A 22,466-nucleotide genomic window follows, 5' to 3' on the forward strand; every position below is an offset into this window, starting at 1 on the left:
GGTGGGGGGGGAGTCTATCTTGACTGAGCCTTCCTCCCCAGGCATGGGGTGGTTTCCTCAATATCAAGCTGGGCTTGACCTGTGAGGCCAAGAGGTTGCTAATCGAGCTGGACCAGGGTTCAAAGAGAAGAGCACCAGAGATGTTTCAGCAGGATGGGCGACCAGCTGTCAGCAGACCAGGGTCGGTTTCCCAGTAACAGCCTTGCTAGCTGTGGGTGTGCTGTGCTTCTCCCTCAGAGGGGGGCTCCTGTCCTCCCATTGCCACTCAACAAGTCTGACCCTGGGAAGCCCGGTGGGGCAGGCTTGCACAGGCTATGAAAGAAGTGCGGCCATGGCCACAGAAAAACAATTCACACCTTTTGTAAGAGGATTTATTTCATTTGTCAACAACATAGGGTCAGAAAAGCCCAGCTGTAGGGGATCTTTTTATTACTAGAACCAGTCTCGGGCAATTCTATGCATCTCTGTTCCCTCTCCAGGCCTTGGGAGCTGCAAGCTATTGCAAATAGCTCAAACCCCCGGATGCCAGGCAGGCGCCGGGCTCACTCCACCCCTTCCCTGCCCATGGGAAGGGGCGCAATATGCCTCAGACCCCTCACCTGTGAGGCCAGTCCCCAGGTCCCTTTGGAGAAGAGTGCCTTCTCAGCCCAGCAGGGACTAGAACCAGGGACTGGGGAGGCCAAGATAGCTGGTGATGCCACACCCCGTCCGAGCTGAGGAAGGGCAGGCCCAGTCACCTCCTCCAGAGAACCAGAGCCCTCTGCAAGCATTCCCCAACGTAGGGTAATTATAGCCACAGATCTGCAGAGCTCCCCAAATAACTGCTATGGGCCGGCAGGCAGGCTGGTGTGAAGGACGGGTGGCAGCAGCCGGCAAGCAGGCAGTGCCGGCAGGAAGGGTCGCCTGGGGACCCGCTGCCCTCAGAGCTCCCGCCACCTTCCCTCTGACACCAGGTGCTGGAGGCCTAGTCCTCACTTGAGTTGTCAAACTCCTCCCAGTCAGACACACTCATCACCTCGGAGGCAAAGTCCGGGTCGGCCTGGCTGCGGTCAGGGGTCCCACGAGGCGGCTCAAGGAGCAGGGAGCGGGGCAGGGTGAGCACACAGGCGGCCAGGCCCGAGATGGAGTTGTCCAGCTGCGGCCCCTCCTCCCAGCAGTCCTTCTCCACGTCGTAGATGTGCACATAGCCTGTGCGGCTGCCGCGGTTGTGCGAGCGGCCACCCAGCACGTAGATCCTGGTGTCCAGCACGGCGATACCAGGCTCACCGTGCCCAGCTGGGAGCGGGCAGACGGACGACCACTGCCCAGACGTGCAGCTGTAGCAGGCCACCTGCAAAGCCAAGGTCAGAGTAAAGCTGGACACCTGCTGGGACGGAGCTGCCAGCCCGTCCCAGGCCAGCTGGGCAGGGCGGCACTCTCAGCCAGGCCCTGGATTCGGACCAAGGCTGAGGGAGGCAGCCAGGCTGTGTGTAAACCCAGCTCCCCTGGAGGAAGAGTCTGGGGCCAGCATCAAAATGTCCTGTCTGTGGACCAGGCTCTGTCCTGCTTCCAGGGCCCTCAGCCAGCCTGTGGCCCCAGGTGTGTGGGCATCTCCCGGTTGGCACACTGGCATGCTGTCTTCTCCAAGGTCTCAGGTTCTCTCCCCTCCACAGGACTGAAACTGACTGAGGACAGGGACCCCGAGTAAACCCCCCCACACATAGCACCCCAACACCAGAAGAAAGTGAAGATAAAATGTGGAAATAGTTAACTTGTTGACTAGAGATGATCAACAATGTTCTCATGCCTCCAAAATTACCCCAAACAGTAAACAAATACATGGGGAAATGTTCAACCTACTAATAACCCAAGAAATGTACAACAAGAGTTAAATTTGTCCCTGATAACCAGCAGCCACTGGGGGAAGAAAAATCACAAGACCCAGTGCTGGCAAATGTGTGATGAAGCCATACTACTGCGCGTTTGTCTGATACTCCAGGGCAGCTACTTGGCAATATGTACTAAGAGCCACAAAAATCTTATCTTTTAAACTTAATAATCACACTTGGTTCTCCAGCTGTGGGCAGCAGAAAAGTGACCCTCCAAAGATGTCCATGCCCTAACTCTCTAAAACCCGTGAGAGTTACTTTACACAGCAAAAGGGACTTTGCCAACATGCTTAAGGGTTTAGACCTCGAGATGCGGAGGTTACCCTGGATTTTCTGGGTGGATCCACCTAATTGCACAAGTCTTTAAAGGGGGAGGGGGAGTCTAACAGGAGCGAAGTCAAAGGACAACCGGCCATTGCTGGCCATTCCCATGCCAGGGAATGCAGAGGCCGCCAGAAGCCAAGACGGGCCTTTAGCCAACAGCCAGCAGAGAAACAGGGACCTGAGTTCTACAAATGCAGGGAACTGAATTCTGATAACCTGAGCAAGCAAGGAGCCAGATTCTCCACAGGGGCCTCCATAAAGGGCAGATGCTCTGATGACACTTGGATTTTAGCCCAGTGAGACCGCATCCAACTTAAGAATACAAACTGTAAGAATACACTTGCATATGTTGTTTTAAGTGATTAAGTTGGTAGTGATTTGTCAGGGAAGCAATAGGAAACTAATCCACTACAGCCCAGGGGTTCTCAGCACTCAGGGCCTATTAAAACAGATTTGCTGAGCCCTGGCCCCAAAGCTTCCAGTTCAGTGGGTCTGGTGTGGGGCCTGGGAACCTGCATTGCTAACAAGTTCCCAGGGGATGTGGATGCTGGTGGTCTGGGACCACGCTTTGAGAAGAATGGCTCTCACCTAAGGAAATAATCCAAAATACTCAAAAAGCTCTACAAAGCAATTATTACTTATGTTACTTGGAATAGTTAAAACTTGAACCAATCCAAATGATGCATCAACGTGACAGAATTCTTCAGCGCCATCGGAGTAGAGGTGTCTATGGAGATCAAGAATTAAACTGGAAAACAGCCATAACAATCTTCAGTCAGAAGCAGAATGGAATGTTCTTTACCTACAATTAGGTGGAAATTACGCACAGGTAGGGCTAAAAAACAGTGGCGCTGAGCTGGATTATGGGTGCTTTTCCTCACCCTTATCCATTATTCAAACCTTCTGCAATGTGGTTATATAAATTTTATAATTAATGTTCTTCTTAATAATAAAAAGAAATGAAAGTACCCTGTCTAACACTATAATGGTGAATACATGTCATTCATCCCAGTCCCTCGAATGTACACCACCAAGAGGGAGCCCTAATGTAAACTATGGACTTGGGGTAAGAACATGTAAGCATAGGTTCACTGACTATAACAAATGTCTCACTCTGGTGGGGATGTTGCTAGTGGGGAGAACACGTGTGCAGGGACGGGGGTATATGGGAAATCTCTGTACCTTCTGCTCGATTTTGCCAAGAACCTAAAACCACTATAAAAAACAAAGTCTGTGGGGTGCCTGGGTGGCCTTAAGCTTCCGACTTTATTTTTTTAGTGTCTATTAGTTTTGAGAGACAGAGAGAGAGAGAGAGAGAAACAGAGCGCAAGCAGGGGAGGGGCGGAGAGAGAGGGAGACACAGAATCAGAAGCAGGCTCTGGGCTCTGAGCTGTCGGCACAGAGCCCCACGAGGCGCTCTGATCATGCGCCTGATCATGACCTGAGCTGAAGTTGGCCACTTAACTGACTGAGCCACCCAGGTGCCCCCAAGCATGCAACTCTTGATCCTGGCTCAGGTCATGATCTCACAGTTTGTGAGTTCGAGATCTGGCTCCCCTTCCCAATGTTTCCTCTCTCTCTCTCTCTCTCTCTCAAAATAAATAAATAAACTTTAATAAATAAATAAAGTCTATTTTTTAAAAAAGCATACACATTCCAATTAATTTTTCATCCATAACAATTAAAAGGGATGGGAATAACGTGTAGGTGGGCAGCTCTGCTCACCTGATGCACGTCCCTCCTGTAGCCAGCATCATTGTTGCTGCCCCCAATCACGTACAGCTTGTCCAGGAGGGTGGCCATGCCATGCCAGGCCCGCCGCACGGGTCCATCTGCCAGGCTGTGCCAGGAGTTGCTGTCTGGGTCATAGCAGTGCGTCTCCTTTAGGTAGTCCTCCCCTCTGCGGCCGCAGGTAATGTACATCTTCCCCTCCAGCGAGGCGCCCGCGTGGGCATACACCTGCTCAGGGCCACGAAAAGAACCGGGGAGGGCGGGAAGGGGGCAAGAGGGCTGTGAGGGAGGGCAACCAGGAGCCCTCGCCAAGGCCACTCATACCCCACAGCTGCCCCATGCCTTGTGGAGTCCCCAACTTCCACCTCACACTCCCTGATACAGTCCTAGTCATTCACCCCGACATCACCCCAACAGGGGACAGTTTGCGGACCCACAAGTGACGCTGAGTTGCTACAAGGGGGAGAATGGAATCTCTGTCTTTCCCTTGCCCCTAAAGGAGATGTCTGCATGGGGTCTCAGAGCAATCAAAGCACAGCTTTCAGAGCCAGACACAGGAGAAGAGAGAGCACTTCTGGGACCACCTGACCCATGCTCAGTGCCCACCACCTCTCCCCGGCTCCCAATGGCCAGCCAATCCTCTAGGCCTGCTGACCCCCCTTTCAAACTCTGTTCACAAATAATATCTAACATGATGAGGAAAAAAGTGAAATGCAAAATCAGAACAAAGAATAATGCCATTTCAGTGACAGTTACGTGTAAAGGAAGAAAATACACTACCCTGCTTTTGATTGCGGCCCTCAGCCTTGTGCATGCACCCTGGCAGAGGCTCTCCTCCCTGCCCAGGCAGCTGGGCTCCTCTCCCTGGTCCCTACCTCAGCCAGGACCTCCTCTTTCATACCCACTCACTCCACCCGCCCCCAGCAAGGCCTCCATGCTGGGTCTGTGGGCCCCAAGGCAGAACACTGTGCTTTAGGGACAGAGGAGCCCCATGAGGTGTGGAAGTTCCAGAGCTTATGTTACAGAGCCAGTCACTAACATTCAGGTTGTGTGGCAACACAGCAAAGGGCTGGAGAGGTGGACAGGGGGCAGAGCAGTGGGCAAGACATATACCGGGGGTCTGGGTCTTCTTCCATCAATGGGAGGGGTCTGGGGAAATTTTGGTGTTTTTTAAAATTAAACTTTTCATTTTGAAATAAGTGTAGATTCACATGTAGTTGTAAGAAATACTACAGACTCTATGTACCCTTTACCCAAACTCCCAAATGGTAAGAGCCAGTATAACTGTAGCACAATAAACACAACCAGGATGCTGACACTGACAAAGTCAAGACATTTCCACTTCCATTAAGATCCCTCCTGTTGCTAATTTATAATCACACCTACTTTCCCCTCCCTGATTTCTGGTTGTTACCAATAAACCAGTATAAATATCTGTGTACAAAATTTCCATTTCTCTGGAAAAAATGCCCAAGAGAGTTGGAGGTCAACTTTGTAAAGACATTGTGAAGTTCTTTCCCAGAGCAGCTGTGCCATTTTACATTCCCACCAACAATGTATGAGCAATCTAGCTTCTCTGCATCCTCTCCAGCACTGGGTGTTGCCATTTCTTAGCCCTTCTTCTTCTTTTTCTTCTTCTTTTTTTTTTTTTTGAGTCATTCTGATGGTTTTCTCACTGTGAGTTTAATTTGAGCTTCCCTAATAGTTAATGATGTTGCAAATCTTCTCATGTGCTTGTCTGCCTTCTGTACATCCCCTCTGTACTTCTGATGAAGTCCATTTTATTAATTTTTCTTTTTACAGCTCATGTTTTGAGGGTCAAGTCCAAGTCCTCGTTGCCTAGCCCTAGATCCCAAAGATTTTCTTCTCCTTCCCTACTTTTCCCCACTAAATATAGTTTTACATTTTACATCTAAACCCATAAACCTTTTGAGTTAATTTTCGTATAAAGTATGAGACTTGGGTTGATGTTCACTTTCTTTGCCTATGATGGATGTCCAACTGCTCCAGCATAATTTGTTGAAAGGTTATCTTTCCTCCATTCAATTGCTTCTGCACCTTTGTCAAAATTCAGATGGGCATATTTGTGTGGATCTATTGTGAGTTCTCCATTCTGTTCTACTGTCTATGTGTCTATCCCTCTGCCAATATCATGGTCATGACTACCGTAGTAACTATGTAGTAAGTCTTGAAATCAGGCAGATTGATTCTTCCCACTTTACTCTTTTACACAATGGAGGTATTCTAGGTCCTTTGCCTTTCCACATAAATCTCAGAATAGTCTCATCTATATCTAAACTGTTGTTGGAATTTTAATAGGAATTGAGTTAAACACCATATATTGATATGGGGAAGGACTGACATCTTTATTATTTGAGTCTTCCAATCCATGGACATGGTATGTCTCTCCACTCATTTACATCTTCTTTTATTTCTTTCATTAGCATTTTATAATTTTCAGCATAGCGATCCTACAAGTGTTGTTAAATGTATATATACATATTTCATTTTTTGAGTAATTGTAAATAGTATGATCTTTATAATTTTAGTGTCTACATGTTCATTGCTAGTATATAAAAATGCAATTGCTTAAAAAAACTTTCTAAATCTTTACTTATTTTTGAGAGAGAGAGAGAGAGAGAGAGAGAGAGACAGAGCATGAGCAGGGAAGGGGCAGAGATACAGAATCTGAAGCAGACTCCAGGCTCTGATCTGTAAACACAGAGCCCGACGTGGGGCTCGAACTCATGGACCATGAGATCATGACCTGACCTGAAGTCGAACACCTAACCAACTAAGCCACCCAATTGCCCCGCAATTGATTTTTTTATGCTCATCTTATATCCTACAATTTTACTGAACTCACTTATTAGTGCTAGGATTTTTTAAAATATATTCCTTTAGATTTTTGACAATTTATTCATCTGTAGGGTCAGTTTTATTTCTTTCTTTTCAATCTGCATGCCTTTATTTTCTTTTCTTGCCATGTTTCCTTGGCTAGACCCTCCAGAACTATGATGAGTAAGAGTGGTGAGAACAGACAGCCTTGCCCTGCTCCCCAATTTAGGAAAAAAGCATTCAATTTAGTTTTTCACTATTAAACATAATACTAGGAGTAGGATTCTTGTAGATGCTCTTCAGGTTGAAGAAAAGCATCTCGGGGCGCCTGGGTGGCTTAGTCGGTTAAGCGTCCGACTTTCGCTTAGGTCATGATCTCGCGGTTAGTGGGTTCGAGCCCCGCGTCGGGCTCTGTGCTGACTGCCAGCTCAGAGCCTGGAGCCTGTTTCAGTCTGTGACTCCCTCTCTCGCTGACCCTCCCCTGCTCACGCTGTCTCTCTCTCTCTACTAGAAATAAATAAAAACATAAAAAAAAAAAAAATTTAAAAAAAAAAAAAAAGAAAAGCATCTCTATTCTAAGTTTTTGACTTTGATCATGAATGGATACAAAATATGTCAAATCCTTTTTCTGCTTTGACTTATATGATCACATGATTTTTAACATGGTATCAATTATATACTGATTAAATTTCAAATATGGAACTAGCCTCCCATCTCTGCAACCAATTCCATTTGGTCATGTATTTATTGAAAGGGGTTAATTCTATTAGCTAACATTTAATGAAAGATATTCAAATGTATATTTATGAGAGATGTGTCTTTTTTGGTATCGTCTTTGTCTGGTTTTGCTATCAATATTAACCTCATAAGATGAACTGGGAAGTATTCCCTCCTCTTCCATTTTCTGGAAAAAAAAAATTGATACAGATTTGGTGTTAACTTTTCTTTCAATGTTCAGTAGAATTCTTCAATAAAACTACCTAGACCTGGACACTTCTCCCTGGGAAGTTCAATTTTCTGACCAGGTATAGAACTATTCAAGTTATGTATTTAGTTTTGAGTCAGTTGTGTTAGGCTATATTTTGGGGGGAATTGGTCCATTTCATCTGTAATCAAGTTTACAGGTGTAGAGTTTTTCATAGTATCATCCCCTTATCATCCTTTCGATGTTTGCAGGGGTTATAATTATGTCCCATTTTATTCTTGATATTTTAAATTGTGACTTTTTTCTTTCTCAGACTTGCTAGAGGTTTGTCAATTCTGTTAATCTTTTTAATAAAGCACCCGTTCTTTGTTTCGTTGATTTTCTCTATGATTTTACTGCTTTTAACTTTAAAAAATGTTTTTTAATGTTTTTATTTATTTTTGAGAGAGAGAGTACAAGCAGGGGAGGGGCAGAGAGAGAGGGAGACACAATCCGAAGCAGGCTCAGGCTCTGAGCTGTCAGCACAGAGCCTGATGTGGGGCTCCAACTTGTGAACCATGAGATCATGACCTGAGCTGAAGTCAGATGCTTAACTGACTGAGACACCCAGGCGCCCCATACTACTTTTCAACTTCTGATTTCTGCTCTTTGATTTCTTTTCTTCTGCTTGGTTTAGCTTTATTTTGCTCTTTTTCTCCCCAAATTCTTAAGATACGGGTTTGTATAACTGATTTGAGATTTATTTCCTCTCTAACGTATGCTTTTAGTGTCACAAATTTCCCTCTCAGCACAGCTTTAGTTGCATGCCACACATTCTGACATGCTGCTTTTCCATTTTCACTCACTTCAAGGTATTTTTATTATTCCCCTTCGACCCATGGATTTAGAACTATGTTGTTTAGTTTCCAATGGCTTGGAGATTTCTGTTGGTGATTGCTAGTTTGAGTCCTAGCTGAATAGGAGAACTCACTGTAGGATTTCAATTTTCATACATTCACTGAAGTTTGCTTCCCATCGGTGTTACCAGCTGTCAGGGTCTTTACTTACAAGTCTGAGGTATACAAGGCAAAAAGAAAACCCAGGGAACACGTTAGTTTGTGGTATTGTCTTCAGTTTTTGAAACCCCTAGCTGGCCTGCCTTCTCTCAACTATTCTGAGTCTTAAGTTTCTGTACAACATCCAGAGTTTTGAGTTGTATTTAGCAGGAGGATTTGGGAAGAACACATCTAATCTATCTTCCTGGAAGTGTGACTTCTCTAGGAGAGGTTTTTAAGTGAGTAGAGATCATGGTCTGTTGGGGGCATGTCAACAACCAGTTCTTAATGAGGCCACAACGGTGGGACTCAGCATGATGAGGGTCCCTAAGAAACAGGTGAGAGGACGTGACAAATGGATGGGGCTGTGTGACAGCCTTTTCTCTCGGTCACTTGCTATGTCTAAGTGTGGGTTCCGAGCTGGCAATGTGGACTGCATAGCTGCCTTCTCCGGGACCTGTGGGCCCCCTCTGCACACAGGAGAAAATCCCCTTCTCTTTGGCAGGCTTCCCATCTACCTCCCTGGCTGCCCCTCCACAGCCCTCTCAGCATCCCTGCTCCTCTGAGCTGATCACAACCGTTCCTGTGCATACCATCACGTCCTGACGAACCCTCCACACTTTTATTTCCTGGCTCACCGCTCCCCTGCCCGTGACTTTAAATGCTACACTGACATTTCCAATTGAAATATTTTATCATGTTCTAGATGGAACCTTTCCTTCTCTCATCTCCAAACCCATCTGTCTTCTTGGTCAATGGCCTGGTCAGCCGCCCAGGTGCTCAAACCTGGAGCCCGGGCATCTTCTGCAATCTCTCCTCTTTCACTCCCTAACATCTGATCCATAGCCAAGTCCTATCAGATTACTTCCAAACTACACCTCGAACCTCCCATCTCGCTCCTTCCCCGTGGCCTCCACCCTAGCACAAGCCACGGCTGCCCCTACCTGGACGACCCCATGGCCCAGGAGCTGTTCCCCTGTCCCCTCATCTCTTCACAATCCCTCCTCATGCCGACCCTCTTTATTCAACACTGGGAAGTCCCTCTCCTGGCCTGGGAGCTCCTTTTCTCTCTCCCAACAGCTGCTTCCTTTAGACCGTGGTCTAATCAACATCTCCTCGCTTGGGCCTTCCCCAGTCTTTTCGGGTTAGTCTCGCCACAGCCCTGTCCCTGAGCAATGCAGAGCTCAACTCTCTCAATTGCCTTCAACAACACACTTAGCACAACAGACAGTTACTTTGATTTATTTAGTGGTTAAGAGAGTTTTCTCCTATTAGGTTGTGAGCACCATGACGTGTGTATGCGCGCGCACGCACGCGTGTGCGCGAAATCCCTTCTCATTTTTTATCACCACTTGATCCCCTGGACATGGTATATGGTAGGTGCTTAATAAACAGCAGCTGAATGAGCTGAAGGAAGAAAGGGAGGAAGGAATACTGACATTCTGGGGAGAAGCTGGTTGAAGGTCGAGGCTGCCCCTCTGTGGCCACTTTGGAGAACTGCAGCTTCACCAGACAGCCCCAGACAAAGAACCTATGGGGCCCAACACCCCCCATTTCTACTCACTCCCTTCCAGAACAGAATTCAGGTGTCCATCAGGTCTCAAGGACCCCTTGATCTTTCCCATGCAAAATCTTTTCCTTTCTCCGGAATGAGGGTAGTGAGTACCTTACGAAAGGGGCTTCCTTCTCCAAAGAAGCCGAGGAGCAAGGAGCAGGCCAGCTTCCTTACCTGGGAGGAATTACAGTGGGAGCCCCCAGCCTCGGAGGCCTCATGGGCCATGGAAAAGCGCTGGGGCCATCAAGAAAACCCTCAGCCCCCTGAGGTCAAAGTCTACAGCCCTGGGGGAATTCGAGAGGGGTGAGAGATAAAGAGGGGAGGTTTGGAAAGAGCTTCAGAAAGGCAGGAGCTCTTAGGCCAGAGCCTGGAAAATAGCCCTGCGTGTGTCCCACACCATCCGCTGCCACTAGAGGGCTCAGAGATGCCCAAAGGCCCACTCAGAGGGCCATAGAAGGTACTCTGCAAATTATAATGCCAATACAGGAAGGGTGCCTACCCTGCTCTGAGGTAGGACCCAAAACATGGGACCTGGATCACTGAGGCCTCTTCCTGGTCCTGGGGATCTTGTGCTTGGTTTTGCGGCCAGGGTCCCAATACTCCAAGTCCATTAGATAAGACAGGCGCATCTCTAAAGAACCACCTTTGCACAAACCTATTTTAAACATCTTCAAATCGGAACCACAGTACTATGCAGGATGCACATGATTTTAAAAAACAAATGAATAAATATGAAATATGACTTTTAAAATAGGTTTCTGGCTTTTCAAAGGCCCCACCCCCCAGGAAGGCTGTAGAAGTCTGAGGCTCCAGCCCCCTCCCCCTATGGCAGGGTCCCTCCTGTTTAACATCTTTGGACACATCCCAGCTTAGCTCAACTGTGCTAAAGGACAGACAAGGGGGAGGCTTCTGTCTACATTTGAACTGCAGGGTTAAAGCAGTTCCTGGGACAAGGTGGTGAGACCCACATGGGGGTGAAATTCCAGGGAACGGAGTCTGATGCATACTTGGGGAGGATCGCCCCAGGGGGTGGCTGAACCTCAGGGGTCCCCTGCCCCAATCACAGTGCAGTCTTTGGAGGTACCCCCTGGGCCTGGTTCCCCAGCCTGACCACACACTCGCTCTGCACACGCTGGAAGGAAAACGGGCAGAGGGGCTTCCTTACCTCCCTCTTGAGTGGAGCCACATAAGTCCAGGAGTTGGTGGTGGGATCGTAACGCTCCACAGCATTCAGATCGTTATGGTAGTCGCGGCCCGCCACCGCGTAGATGTACCTGCCCACCACACACACACACAGGTCAGCGTGCTCCTGCTGCAGGGACTGGATCTGGAACCAGCGGTTGTGTCTTGGGTCATACCTTTTGAGGGAACATGAAGGCAGTGCATCACTGATAGGCCAGAAAGCCTGCCCAGCAGGCCCGTACCTCCTGCTCCCTCCCTATACCCCGGCTGCCCTCACACACCAGCCCAGGCCCACCCACAGCCACACCAGCAGGCCCCTACAGGCCTGAACACGGATGTGTCCCCAGCGCGGAGCCTGGAAGGCATGGACAGGAACGCTTGGGTTTCTGCCCATGATGCCATCATCTTCTAGGGGTAACCTCGTAGGGGGTTTCTAGCCCACCTATCCGTCTACTCCAGGCTGCCCCATCTCACCTATCCAGCTCCACGGGCCCCATGGCCCCATCCCTATTCAGGAATGTCCACCCCCGGACAGGCACAACAGCCTCCTGGCCTCCGGGCAATGCCAACATTCCCTCTCGGGTGGTGTGCCAGCGTCTTGTCACAGACCACCCCTCCATCACTGCAGGCACCCCTCCTAAGCTGTCCTGTTGCCAGCTGGAGGAATGAGAGCCATCTCCTACACTGGGCCACAGGCAGGCAGGATCCAGGCCCTGCCGCGGGAGGAAGACATCGGACAGCAGCCCCACGAGGCTAGAGGAGCACTGCTGTTCTGAGGGGTTTCCCAGGAGGGCAGCTGGAGGCGGCAGGGATGCTGCCCATGGCTGAGCCTGCACCGAGCTCCTGCTGAGCCCCAATGCCATGAAGTTTGCTCTCCCAACACCAGGGCCACCTTCAAGCTCCTCTCCCCCTGAAACACAGCTGTCCCCAAGCCCTGCCTTCTTTCTCCATCAACCTTTTTTTTTTTTTTTAAGGTTTATTTATTGTGAGAGACAGAGAAAGAAAGTGCAAATGGGGGAGAAGCGGAGAGAGGGGGAAGAAGAGAGGATCTCAAGCAGGCTCCACACCATCCTTGCAGAGCCCAACACGGGTCTCAAACCCATGACCCACGAGATCATGACCTGAACCAAAGTCTTATGCTCAACCGGCTGAGCCACCGGGGATGTGATTTTTTAAAAGGCTGACAGAGAGGGGTGTCCGGGTAGTTCCGTCAGTTAAGTGTCTGACTTTGGCTCAGATCGTGGAGATCAAGCCCCACATTGGGCGCTTTGCTGTCACTGCAGAGCCTGCTTCGGATCCTCTGTACCCCTCTCTGCCCATCCCCCACTCTCTCAAAAATAGATAAATATTTTTTAAAAAGTCATATCCCCAATGGGGCGCGTGGGTGGCTCAGTCAGTTGGGCATCCGACTCTGGCTCAGGTCATGATCTCACGGTTCGTGGGTTCAAGCCCCGTGCTGGGCTCTGTACTAACAGCCAGCTCAGAGCCTGGAGCCTGCTTTGGATTCAGTGTCTCTCTCTCTTTCTGACTCTCCCCTGTTCACACTGTCTGTCTGTCTCTCTCTCTCAGAAATAAAAAAAAAAAAACATTTTAAAAATTAAAAAAAAAAAGTCATATTCCCCAAGCAGCAGCTTCATTCTGTGCTGCTTTGTGTGGTTATCCCCTCCCATAGCCCCCTGAGGCTGTGCTGCCCCTCATCTTCCTTTGAAGGGCCTCACGTGCTCAACCCTTGGGATCTCAACCACCCCAGGAGACCAGCTGTTACCCCTCACTTCCTCCTCCTGCACGTCAGACCCACACAGCAAAGGCCTCCCAGCCATCTCCAGCTGGCTGCTCACCAGTCCCGAACGGAACCCCACACTCCCTCTGCCCACCTGATCCCACCCTCACCAGCAAAGCCCCCACTCACACCAAAATCCTCACTAGCCTAGCAGCTGAGAAGGCCCTTACAGCCATGTCCTGCCCCACTGAGTCCAGCACTCAGCCCTGCCCTACTCCACACCCCAGGCCTGGCGTTTTGCAGGGTACACAGGCAAGTAATGCTATTTGGGTCAATACAGATGCTTACAGAGCCATGAGGGACCAGAACCCTGCAAGCCCAAGGCCCAAGTCCACTCTTCCCTTGACCTGTGTCTGGCCCCTTCCCCTGGACATCCACTCAGGCACCAGCATCCTGAGTGGCTGCTTCTGAGGCTTCCCTGCTCAATAGCTTGTGCGTTGTTACGGCTGCTTTCAGATAAGTGGTTATTTCTCCACAGAAAGGCCAACCCTAAGAGAACAAGCTGAACTTCAACTGGCTCATTAGAGAGCGAGCAAAGTTTGCTTTGGTCTGTGCCCCGTGCTGGTCGGTAAAGAGACAGGTTCCATCCTTTGCCCCAAAGCACAAGTTAGACTCGCTATGCAGCTGCTTCTTCCCGCCTTCACCTTCTGGCCAGCTCTTCCCTGCCAGACAGGAAGGACAGGAAATAAGAGGCTCAGGGGTTGGGGCCAACAGGAGAGAAAGAACATGCATGTGGGACAAACAGACCCAGGATGACAGCGGATCTGCCCCTATCCATCTGCGTGTGTCTGGGCATTGGTTTTCCTCACTTGGCATTCACTCAGTGTCCGCACCTGGCCAACAGGCCAATGCCGCCTGCCTCCAAAAGCTATCGTGACGGCTCAGGAAGGGAGTCTGTAAGCCTGATTCAGGTCTGTATCCCTGGACTTCGCTGTCACTCAGGGCACTGTGTGCTCAGTGAATGGAACAAAGACTACCAGAGGGGAAATCATTCAGTCACTCTGCAAACACTCACTGGTGACCCAACGTGGATTAGGCACGGCACTCAATGCTGCAAATCTAGACCAGGACCCTTCTTTCCACTGTATATTGGGAAGCAGGCTAAAGAGAATAAGTAAGCAAGTGCGCCATATAATGACAAGCACCACGAGAGACAAGAACTGAGGTACACAGAGGGTGATCTACTCAGAGGTCATAATCTACCGGACGGCAGGGGCCAGGAGGTCAGAGCTTTCTCACCAAGACCAGGAAGGGCCACCTGAGGAGGTGGCAGTTAAGAATTCAATGACGAGGGGCCCCGCCAGTTGAAGGTCCAGGGGGGACCGGCAGCCCAGGCCAGTCCAGGGGCTCGACACTCATGCAGACCCTGCCAACTGACTGGGATGGCACTTTCCACTGCTTTTCCTGTGCACAGCGGTCATTCATGTACGTGTTCCCCCAACCCCGTTTCTAGTCAAGTGCAAGTCAGCATCTTCCATCAGAGTGAGACAAGGCCCACCTGATGCTTCCGCTTGCTTCCTTCTGGTCCTCACAGCTTTTTCAGATGCATTCATACAGATTTGCAATTTCAGATTTAACTCGTGCGCATGCACACAAATGCACACACACACATGCTATACATACACACACCATACATCAGTAATTTAGACATAATCACAGTCGCCCTCATTTCTTATCTCCCCACCGTGCCCTGTATTCCACATTTCCCTCTTTCTGGGATTGATTTTCTACTTTGTCAAAATAAATTCTCAAGTAATATTTTTTCTAATAAAAACTAGCTACAGAAAGATATAAACAGTTCTAGTCACTTTAAGGCAGAACTTGGATCACCGGACTGCAAACTCAGAAGCTCAAGCTAGACTGGATACAAAAAGCTCTGGGGTCTTTGCTACACTGAGCAGACTGTTCTTCTTCTGTGTTTCCACAACTTAAGCATTCCCATGGTAATTTTTAAAAATATGAACATTAAAACAAACTTATTTCTGAGAGAAAGCGCACGCGCGAGGAGGGGAGGGACAGAGAAAGAGGAGAACACAGGATCTGAAGTGGGCTCAGAGCTGACAGCAGTGAGCCCAGTGCAGGGCTCAAACTTACAAACTGTGAGATCATGACCTGAGCTGAAGTCGGACAGTCAACCAACTGAGCCGCCCAGGTGCCCCAGCATTCCCATGACTATTAATGAAGTCCATTACAATCAAAGAAATGTTTAAAACGTATTTTAAAATACGAACAACCATGGAAATGCCCCATGGGAAAAAAAAATGCTATTCTAAGTAGGGTCAGAGGGCAACAGGCCATTCTCAGGTAAGGCAGGAGGTCAGTGCAGGCTCTGCCACCCCCATCTGAAAGCAGGGCATTCTTTGGAAATCTTTCAGAAGCTGAAATGGCATAAAGCAGAGCAATTACAATTAGTTTACATGGAAAAAAATTCTGAGTATTTCCAGACTCAAAAAATAACCGTTCTCAGGGCTTTTCTGATACCTTCAATCACACCTTGCTAATGGATACACAAAATAAATGGAGATAAAGCACATTTGCTTACCGATAGAGTTCAAAGCTATGGTCCCTTGATGCTGAGATGCGGGGTATCGTTCCTGGGGAAGGCACTTGGAGGGGCCCCTCTTGCTCAGGGTGCACGCTGCCTCTAGAAAGGCTCACTGCTAAACCAGTGCTGAACACAATCCTCTCTTTTCGTCATTTTTGTAAAAACGAACATCCTCTTTGGAATTCTACTGGTTACTGAAAACAGGTGCTTACGAAGGTCTTTTACGAAAGCCAAGTAATGTGTACTCTTGAAAGCGGGGTGGGGGGTACAAATACAATTTGCTCCAAGAGTGTTAACTTCCTATTTGCAGTTCCTGTGCCAGGGCTCTGATATAACCTCTTAAGTCCCCAACGCCTCAAAATGTAAAGTCTAATTAACTGCAAATTCTGCCTTCTTACATTCTGACAGTCTATAGATCCTAAGGCTGATAAACTTAGGAAAGGGCAATGGGAGAGAACCTAACTCTTAGACTCTTCAAATTAAGATCCAACTGGCAGTTTTAGAAGTCTATGAAGAGATTAAAGGAACTCTCACCCTGTAGAGAGAACAGACCCCAAGGCCCTCCCCACCACCCCATCATCCAAGGCAGACACTGTACCCCAATCCTCCCTAGGGGCCTCCCCTGGCTGGGCAGGCCTCACCAGCCCTACCTGCCACAGTGACCTACCCTTCTCACTGGAGTTTGAGGCCTCGGTTATCAAACACTGGTGCTGATACTAGCATTTTCCAGAGCTTGCACATGTTCACCAATGGGAAATTTAGACCCTCTTGAGCGCAACTGACGTCAAGTCAGTAAAAGGGCAGATGAAGGGCAGGCAGTGGCCGCAGCTGTCACCCTTGGGAACAGCCCTCTGGGGAAAGCCCATGGCCTACTGGTGGGAACACAACCACCCCTTTGTATGCTAATTCGTATGCTAATTCGTATGCTAAGGCCGGTGATCACAACATCCTGGAGAGGGTCTGTTTTACAGGTCTGTGGATTGCCTCAGCAGGGAGGCCTGGCTTTGGCCCTCCCACTGGGAAACAGGCCCCTAAAAAAGTGGGTTTGAAAAGGCTTTTCAAGGGAAGGCTGAACCTGCTGCTGCCACACCCACTGTGGAGGGTATTCGGTTAGGGAGAAAATGAAGGTACTGTTTCCTCCTTTCTGAACCCAGCCTGTCCTCCTGTTTAACGTCAATTGAGCTGCCAAGCTTTGCATCTCATCAGTTTAACAAAGGTGATTGCTTCCTGGGGCTGGGAGAGTGGAAGTGGCTGGGACTCTCTCCTCCTCAGTCTTGCTCACCATGCTTACTTCTGTGGGGCATGGCTAGGCTGGACTCCACCTCCACCCTCAAAGACGGAAACATGAACATGAATATGAACTTGGTCAGTACCTAACTCACGACCATGGAAGCAGCTGGCAATCGCTCTCTCTGCAATGCCAGCTTTCCTTCAGCCTGCAGAAGATGGAGACTTCCCACATGCACTAAATCCCATGATACCAAACCAAAAGCACCAAAGTGGAGGGGCTCTGGACACCTAATGGTAGCCGAGGCTGTGGGGATCTACTCTGGTTTCTTTGTTCTGCCCTCAAAAATGGATTTGTGGGATCACAGTCCCATCGACTGACAGAGCTGGGAGCGCCTTGCAGACCATGACAGTCCACAAAACCCCCTTTTTGGGTTCCTGGACTCAGTTCCAATATGTGTTTTGGGGCAGGGCGGGGGTGGGAGGGGTGGAGACCACAGCACTTTCTCCACATCAATAAGCAATTCCCGGAACACCAACTGAGTGTCCTACAATTCAACTCAATTCCAACACTATCTACCAGGAGAAAGCATCAGATCCCACAGGTTCAGGGCTCAGTCTACAAGAGGGCACCGCCCCCACCCCCTCCTTTTGGGCTTTTATGGAGGCTTCACGACACAGGCGTGACTAATTAAATCACTGGCGACTGGCGACTGACTCAACCACCAACTCTTCTCTCCTCCCCGCCAAGGTCAGCGGGTGGGCCTGAAATTCCAACCTTCTAACCACAGGGCTGGTTCTCCCAGTAACCAGCACCCCTCACACTCACACACTTGGGGGGCTTCCAAAGTCACCTCCTTAACATAACAGAAGACAAAATGAGCACTCTCCTCCCTTCGGAAATTCTGAGTTCTGTGAGCCAGAAACTGTGTATATAGACCTAACATATAGCAAAAACATATATAGTACATCGCAATATCCCACCCCTTCTTGGAAAACTGCGGCCTCAGAGGACCTCAGGGGACCCCACGCCTGTCAACACCACTGACGACAGGGCAGGCAGGGGCGGTGAAACCTGGCATGAGGCTCAGCGATGCCCGTCTCTTGGGTCCCGTGGGCTGAGAACTGTACACTGCAGAAGAGGGAGGGGGAACCGGAAGCCGTCCTCCACCAAGGCCGGTGCTTGCCAGCAGAGCTGACTGGCAAAGGGAGCCTCGGACGATACGTGTCAAAGCTGGAGAGGGTGAGATGGAAGGAGCAGCCACCCTGCCCGGTGCTCCTGGCAACTAGGTGCCCTCCTTCCGAGGCTGACCCCTACACTCGGCCAGTCCAAGTGCACAATCACAACCTAGATACTCACCAAAAAGACTGTGGGTATGACCCATGGTAAGTGGGTCCAAGAGGAAGAGAACGGCAAAAGGAAACATGCCGGGTCCCCTCTTCCTTGCCTCACCACAGCCCTCACTCTCAAACTGACCTGGACTTTACTCCACAGAACAGACATACCCTGACCAGCCACAAGATTAATTCAAAAAGTTACAGCCTTGGCCCTTGCAGACCCCATTCCACAAGCAGCCTCCTGGGCTCACAACTCCTGCACCACAGCATCACCCACAGACCAAGTCTCAGCCAAGCACCTGTGCCTACCTCCAGCACCGTGACTCGGCACGAAAGCCCTGGACATTGTTGTCCCCTCCGATCAGGTACACAAAGTTGTTGAGCACTGCGATGCCCTGGTTGGACATGCGGGGGGCCAGGGAGGCAGTAAAGTGCTTCCACTCTCCCAACAGGGGGTTCAGGTACTTGGCCTGGTCACTCAGGACAGTGGATGGTGTGGAGTGAATGCCCCCAAAGCCCACGACGCACTGGAAGTCTGACCGCAGCTCTGTCTGAGGGCCCTGCAAACTGGGCTGCAGGCTCTCGTTGCGGTGGTACATGAGGGCGCTGGCCACCGTGTCCCTCAGTGGGCTGGGGTCCAGCTTGTCGTGCAGCCGCTGGAGGACATCAGCTTCCATCAGGGGAAAGCGCACGGTCTCGAGGAGCTTGGGGGGCTCATGCAGCGAGATCTGGTCGGCCTGCACCTGCTCCAGGGTGTAATGGTAGAGCAGGGCACCCTCGTACACTTCGGTCTCGCAGGAGACCTCCAGGCGGTTGCTGCTGAGGAGGGAGTAGACCTTCTCCAGGGGAAGCTGGCGGTATTTGTCAGTCCGTGAGAAGGCCACAAAGTTTTTGAGGATGTAGGTGTCCAGCTGCTCAGTCAGTCGGCTCAAGTCAAACAGCTCCGCCAGCCGGTAGACGTCAAGGATGTTTTCTTCGTCCACCCAGGACATGAGGAAATCACAGCAGAAATGGATGATTTCTGGGATCTGTGAAAAGAACAAGCCCCATTCAAGCCTGGGCTGGGATCAGCATCTGGGCGAGGGAGTCAGAGGAGAACAGTGGACACGAAGCCATTGGCTACAGCTGGCCCCTGTCTACCATCCCTGACCTTCCCTGAAGTGGAGGCTGGCGCAGCTGTTCTCTCCCAACACTAGAGACGACTGGGGCACACTGCAGACTGACTGGGCTTAAACCCGGCCTTCAAAGAGATCTGCGGCACGTTCTTAACCTCTCTGAGTCTCAGTTTCCTCATCTATAAGAGCACTGATTAAAGTGGATAGCAGTAAGTTGAAGATGAGATGGTTCCCAGGAACTACCTGGCACAGAGCAAAACCATTCAGATCAAAAGTACTGAATCACCAGAGAATCAGGAAGCAGCACAGTGGCCACGACACCAGCTTCCCCTGGTTTGGAAGGTACCTGGGACTCATGCCCACCCCTCCCCAGGCTCTCTAGAAACATCCAGCTCTCTTCTCCTGCCACAACCCCCACAACTGCAGGCTCAGCCAAAGACACAGGCTCAGGGAACCCACCCCCTTCCCCAGGAGAAGTCTCTGAAGCACCCACGCGCTAAGAACTGCCAGCAGGGCGTTCCAGATGCTTGCCCAGCACCCATCCTGGGAATCCCACTCAGTTCTGAACAGGCTGGAAGCCATTCTGCCTGGGCAGAGGCCTGCATGACTCCAGCTAGTACAGGTGTCCCAGGGGCTGGCACCTGGCCTTTTCTAATCGTGCAGAAGAACCAGTGAGATGGAAGGAGAGTAAGAGACAACAGTGCTGAGGTGGGAGCTGAGGCGTGAGCCACAGGCTTAGAGGCCACCCAGTGATTAGACAACGAGAGCATGGCAGGGTGAAGGAGACAGAGGGGAGGGCTCTGGGGAAAGCTGCCCAGGCATTGCTAAGTTCTTTAGGAAAACAGAATTTTAGACTAGCTCTAAAAATAGGAATGCCTCCAGGTGCTGGGTGGCTTAGCTGGTTAAGCATCCGACTTCGGCTCAGGTCATAGTCTCATAGTTCGTTGAGTTCGAGCCCCGTGTCGGGCTCTGTGTTGACAGTGCGGAGACTAGAGCCCACTTCAACTTTTGTGTTTCCCTCTCTCTCTTCCCCTCCCCCACCTCTGCTCACACACACTCTCTCTTAAAAATATTATTTTTAATATGAATACCTCACTTATTATCAACAAATTAACCATTGCACATACAATAATTCTGCTGGTATATGAAGCTTTTTAGTAAATGTTTAAAATCTTTTTATGTTTATTGCTTTTTGCATTCACAAGATACTTAGTGCTTGCCAGGTCACAAGCTGAGGGCTGAAGAAAAACTGCAAAGTGCCAGGAACACGTCTGCCCCATACGGAGTGTCCCCACGGTTCTTTGTTAAGTCCTGAAAGTCTTCACTTGACCACCCGTTTTTTCCTTTGGCAGGCCCTTCTGCTTTGCCTCATCTTCCTAAAATACTACTTCTGATCTGTTGTGGGCCAGGACACTAAGGACCAGGTTCTGGGTAGACAGTGAGAGCAAACAGCTCTCAGTGGCCCTAAGAAGCAGCTCCTGAAGAATCCAGAGCCATGTCGTCTCCTTGCCATCCTCTGGTCATAGCAGTGGGCCCTCTGCTGGAGAAGCTCACAGAGGATTCACCCCAAGCCTGCCCAGTGCAGGAGCAAGAGGCTCAGAGAAAAGAACCCTCGCTGGTAGTTACCCGGTGGTGACAGTCTGGCTGGGATTCAGATCCAGGTCTCTGGGGACACCACAGTCTGATCCTGAACTAGTACAGGGCACAGCACAAGGGGAGAATGTGGTCACAGGCTACACGAACAAACAGGACCCTCGTGGGCCTATGGACTTGGAACACTTAATGCCAAGTAAAACTTGCTTTACTGGGGCGCCTGGGTGGCTCAGTCGGTTGAGCGTCCAACTTAGGCTCAGGTCATGATCTCGCAGTTTGTGAGTTTGAGCCCTGCAGTGGGCTCTGGTCTGACAGCTCGGAGCCTGGAGCCTGTTTCGATTGTGTGTCTCCCTCTCTGTGCTCCTCCCATGCTCGTGCTCTGTCTCTCTCTCAAAAATAAATAAAAATTTAAAAAATGTTTAAAAAAACAAAATAAAATAAAAACAACATTGCAAGGCACTTGTTGGGATGAGCACTGGGTGTTACATGTAAGTGATGAATCACTAAATTCTACTCCTAAAACCATTACTGTGCTATATGTTAACTGGCTTGGATTCAAATAAAATTAAAACAAAAACAAAAAAACAAACAAAATACACGCAAATCCCCCCCCCAAAACAACATTGCAGGGGCACCTGGGGGGCTCAGTCAATTGTGCATCTGACTCTTGATTTAAGCTCAGGTCATGATCCCAGGGTTGTGGGATCAAGGCCCGCATCGGGCTCCACATTTACAATGCAGAGCCTGCTTGGGATTCTCTCTTTCCTTTCTATCTTTCCCTCCCATGCGCTCTCTCTCTTTCTCTCAAAATAAATAAACTGCATAGAATCCCTATTTGTTAAAAATCAAACCCCCAAAAGCCAGGCTGCCCGAGGTGAAGCAGGGATGCCTATCCTGTGCTAACCCTTGCAATGGCCTCAGAGGCACTAAAGTGCTCGGGAGCATTGGCTCAACTCCACCTACTCACTGCCTATGACAAGCTGTGGTCAAATCAACCCAACAAGCAGGGGCCAAGACCCCACCCCTCCCGCCGCCCGCCGAGGTAAGAGTGAACGTGCAGGGGACACAGGTTGGTTTTCCTAACTTGCACTTTCTGATGGCCCCAAATGTGCTCTGACCTGAGAAAAGGTCAGAATGATGAACTCAGCATAGCATTTCATTTTCACTTTCAACAAATGTAAGATGAGAAGGGTCTCCAGCTAGTAGAGACCATGTAACAACAGCTCCTGAGAGCAAAGGCACGTGCAGGCCCAGCCTGTGTGACTGCACCCACACTGCCGAGGCAATACAGCCTTCTTAAATCAAATTCACGCTGTCAAAGCCTCAGAAAACTTTCTGAGATCTGTAGAAAAACTATTCAAAGTCCAGTGACAAAAAGGAAAGTAGTTTCAAAGAGACTGACGAGGCCAAA

General features: G+C 49.7%; 1 protein-coding gene across 2 annotated transcripts in view; it reads right to left on the reverse strand.

Moving 5' to 3' along the window:
* Nucleotides 1-355: 355 nt before the first annotated feature.
* KLHL22 (kelch like family member 22) overlaps nt 356-22,466 on the reverse strand; it is a 38,682-nt gene continuing 16,571 nt past the window's right edge. For both annotated transcript variants that reach the window (XM_039242923.1, XM_039242924.1), the window contains exons 4-7: nt 18,657-19,375; nt 11,441-11,633; nt 3,918-4,151; nt 356-1,330 (exon numbers count right to left, since the gene is read on the reverse strand). In XM_039242923.1, coding sequence (XP_039098854.1) covers nt 965-1,330; nt 3,918-4,151; nt 11,441-11,633; nt 18,657-19,375 — 1,512 coding nt within the window. In that variant the 3' untranslated portion in view covers nt 356-964. The remainder of the gene's footprint in view (nt 1,331-3,917; nt 4,152-11,440; nt 11,634-18,656; nt 19,376-22,466) is intronic.

This window comes from Hyaena hyaena, unplaced genomic scaffold, assembly GCF_003009895.1.
Source record: "Hyaena hyaena isolate Hyena2069 unplaced genomic scaffold, ASM300989v1 scaffold_219, whole genome shotgun sequence".
Classification (NCBI taxonomy): Eukaryota; Metazoa; Chordata; class Mammalia; order Carnivora; family Hyaenidae; genus Hyaena; species Hyaena hyaena.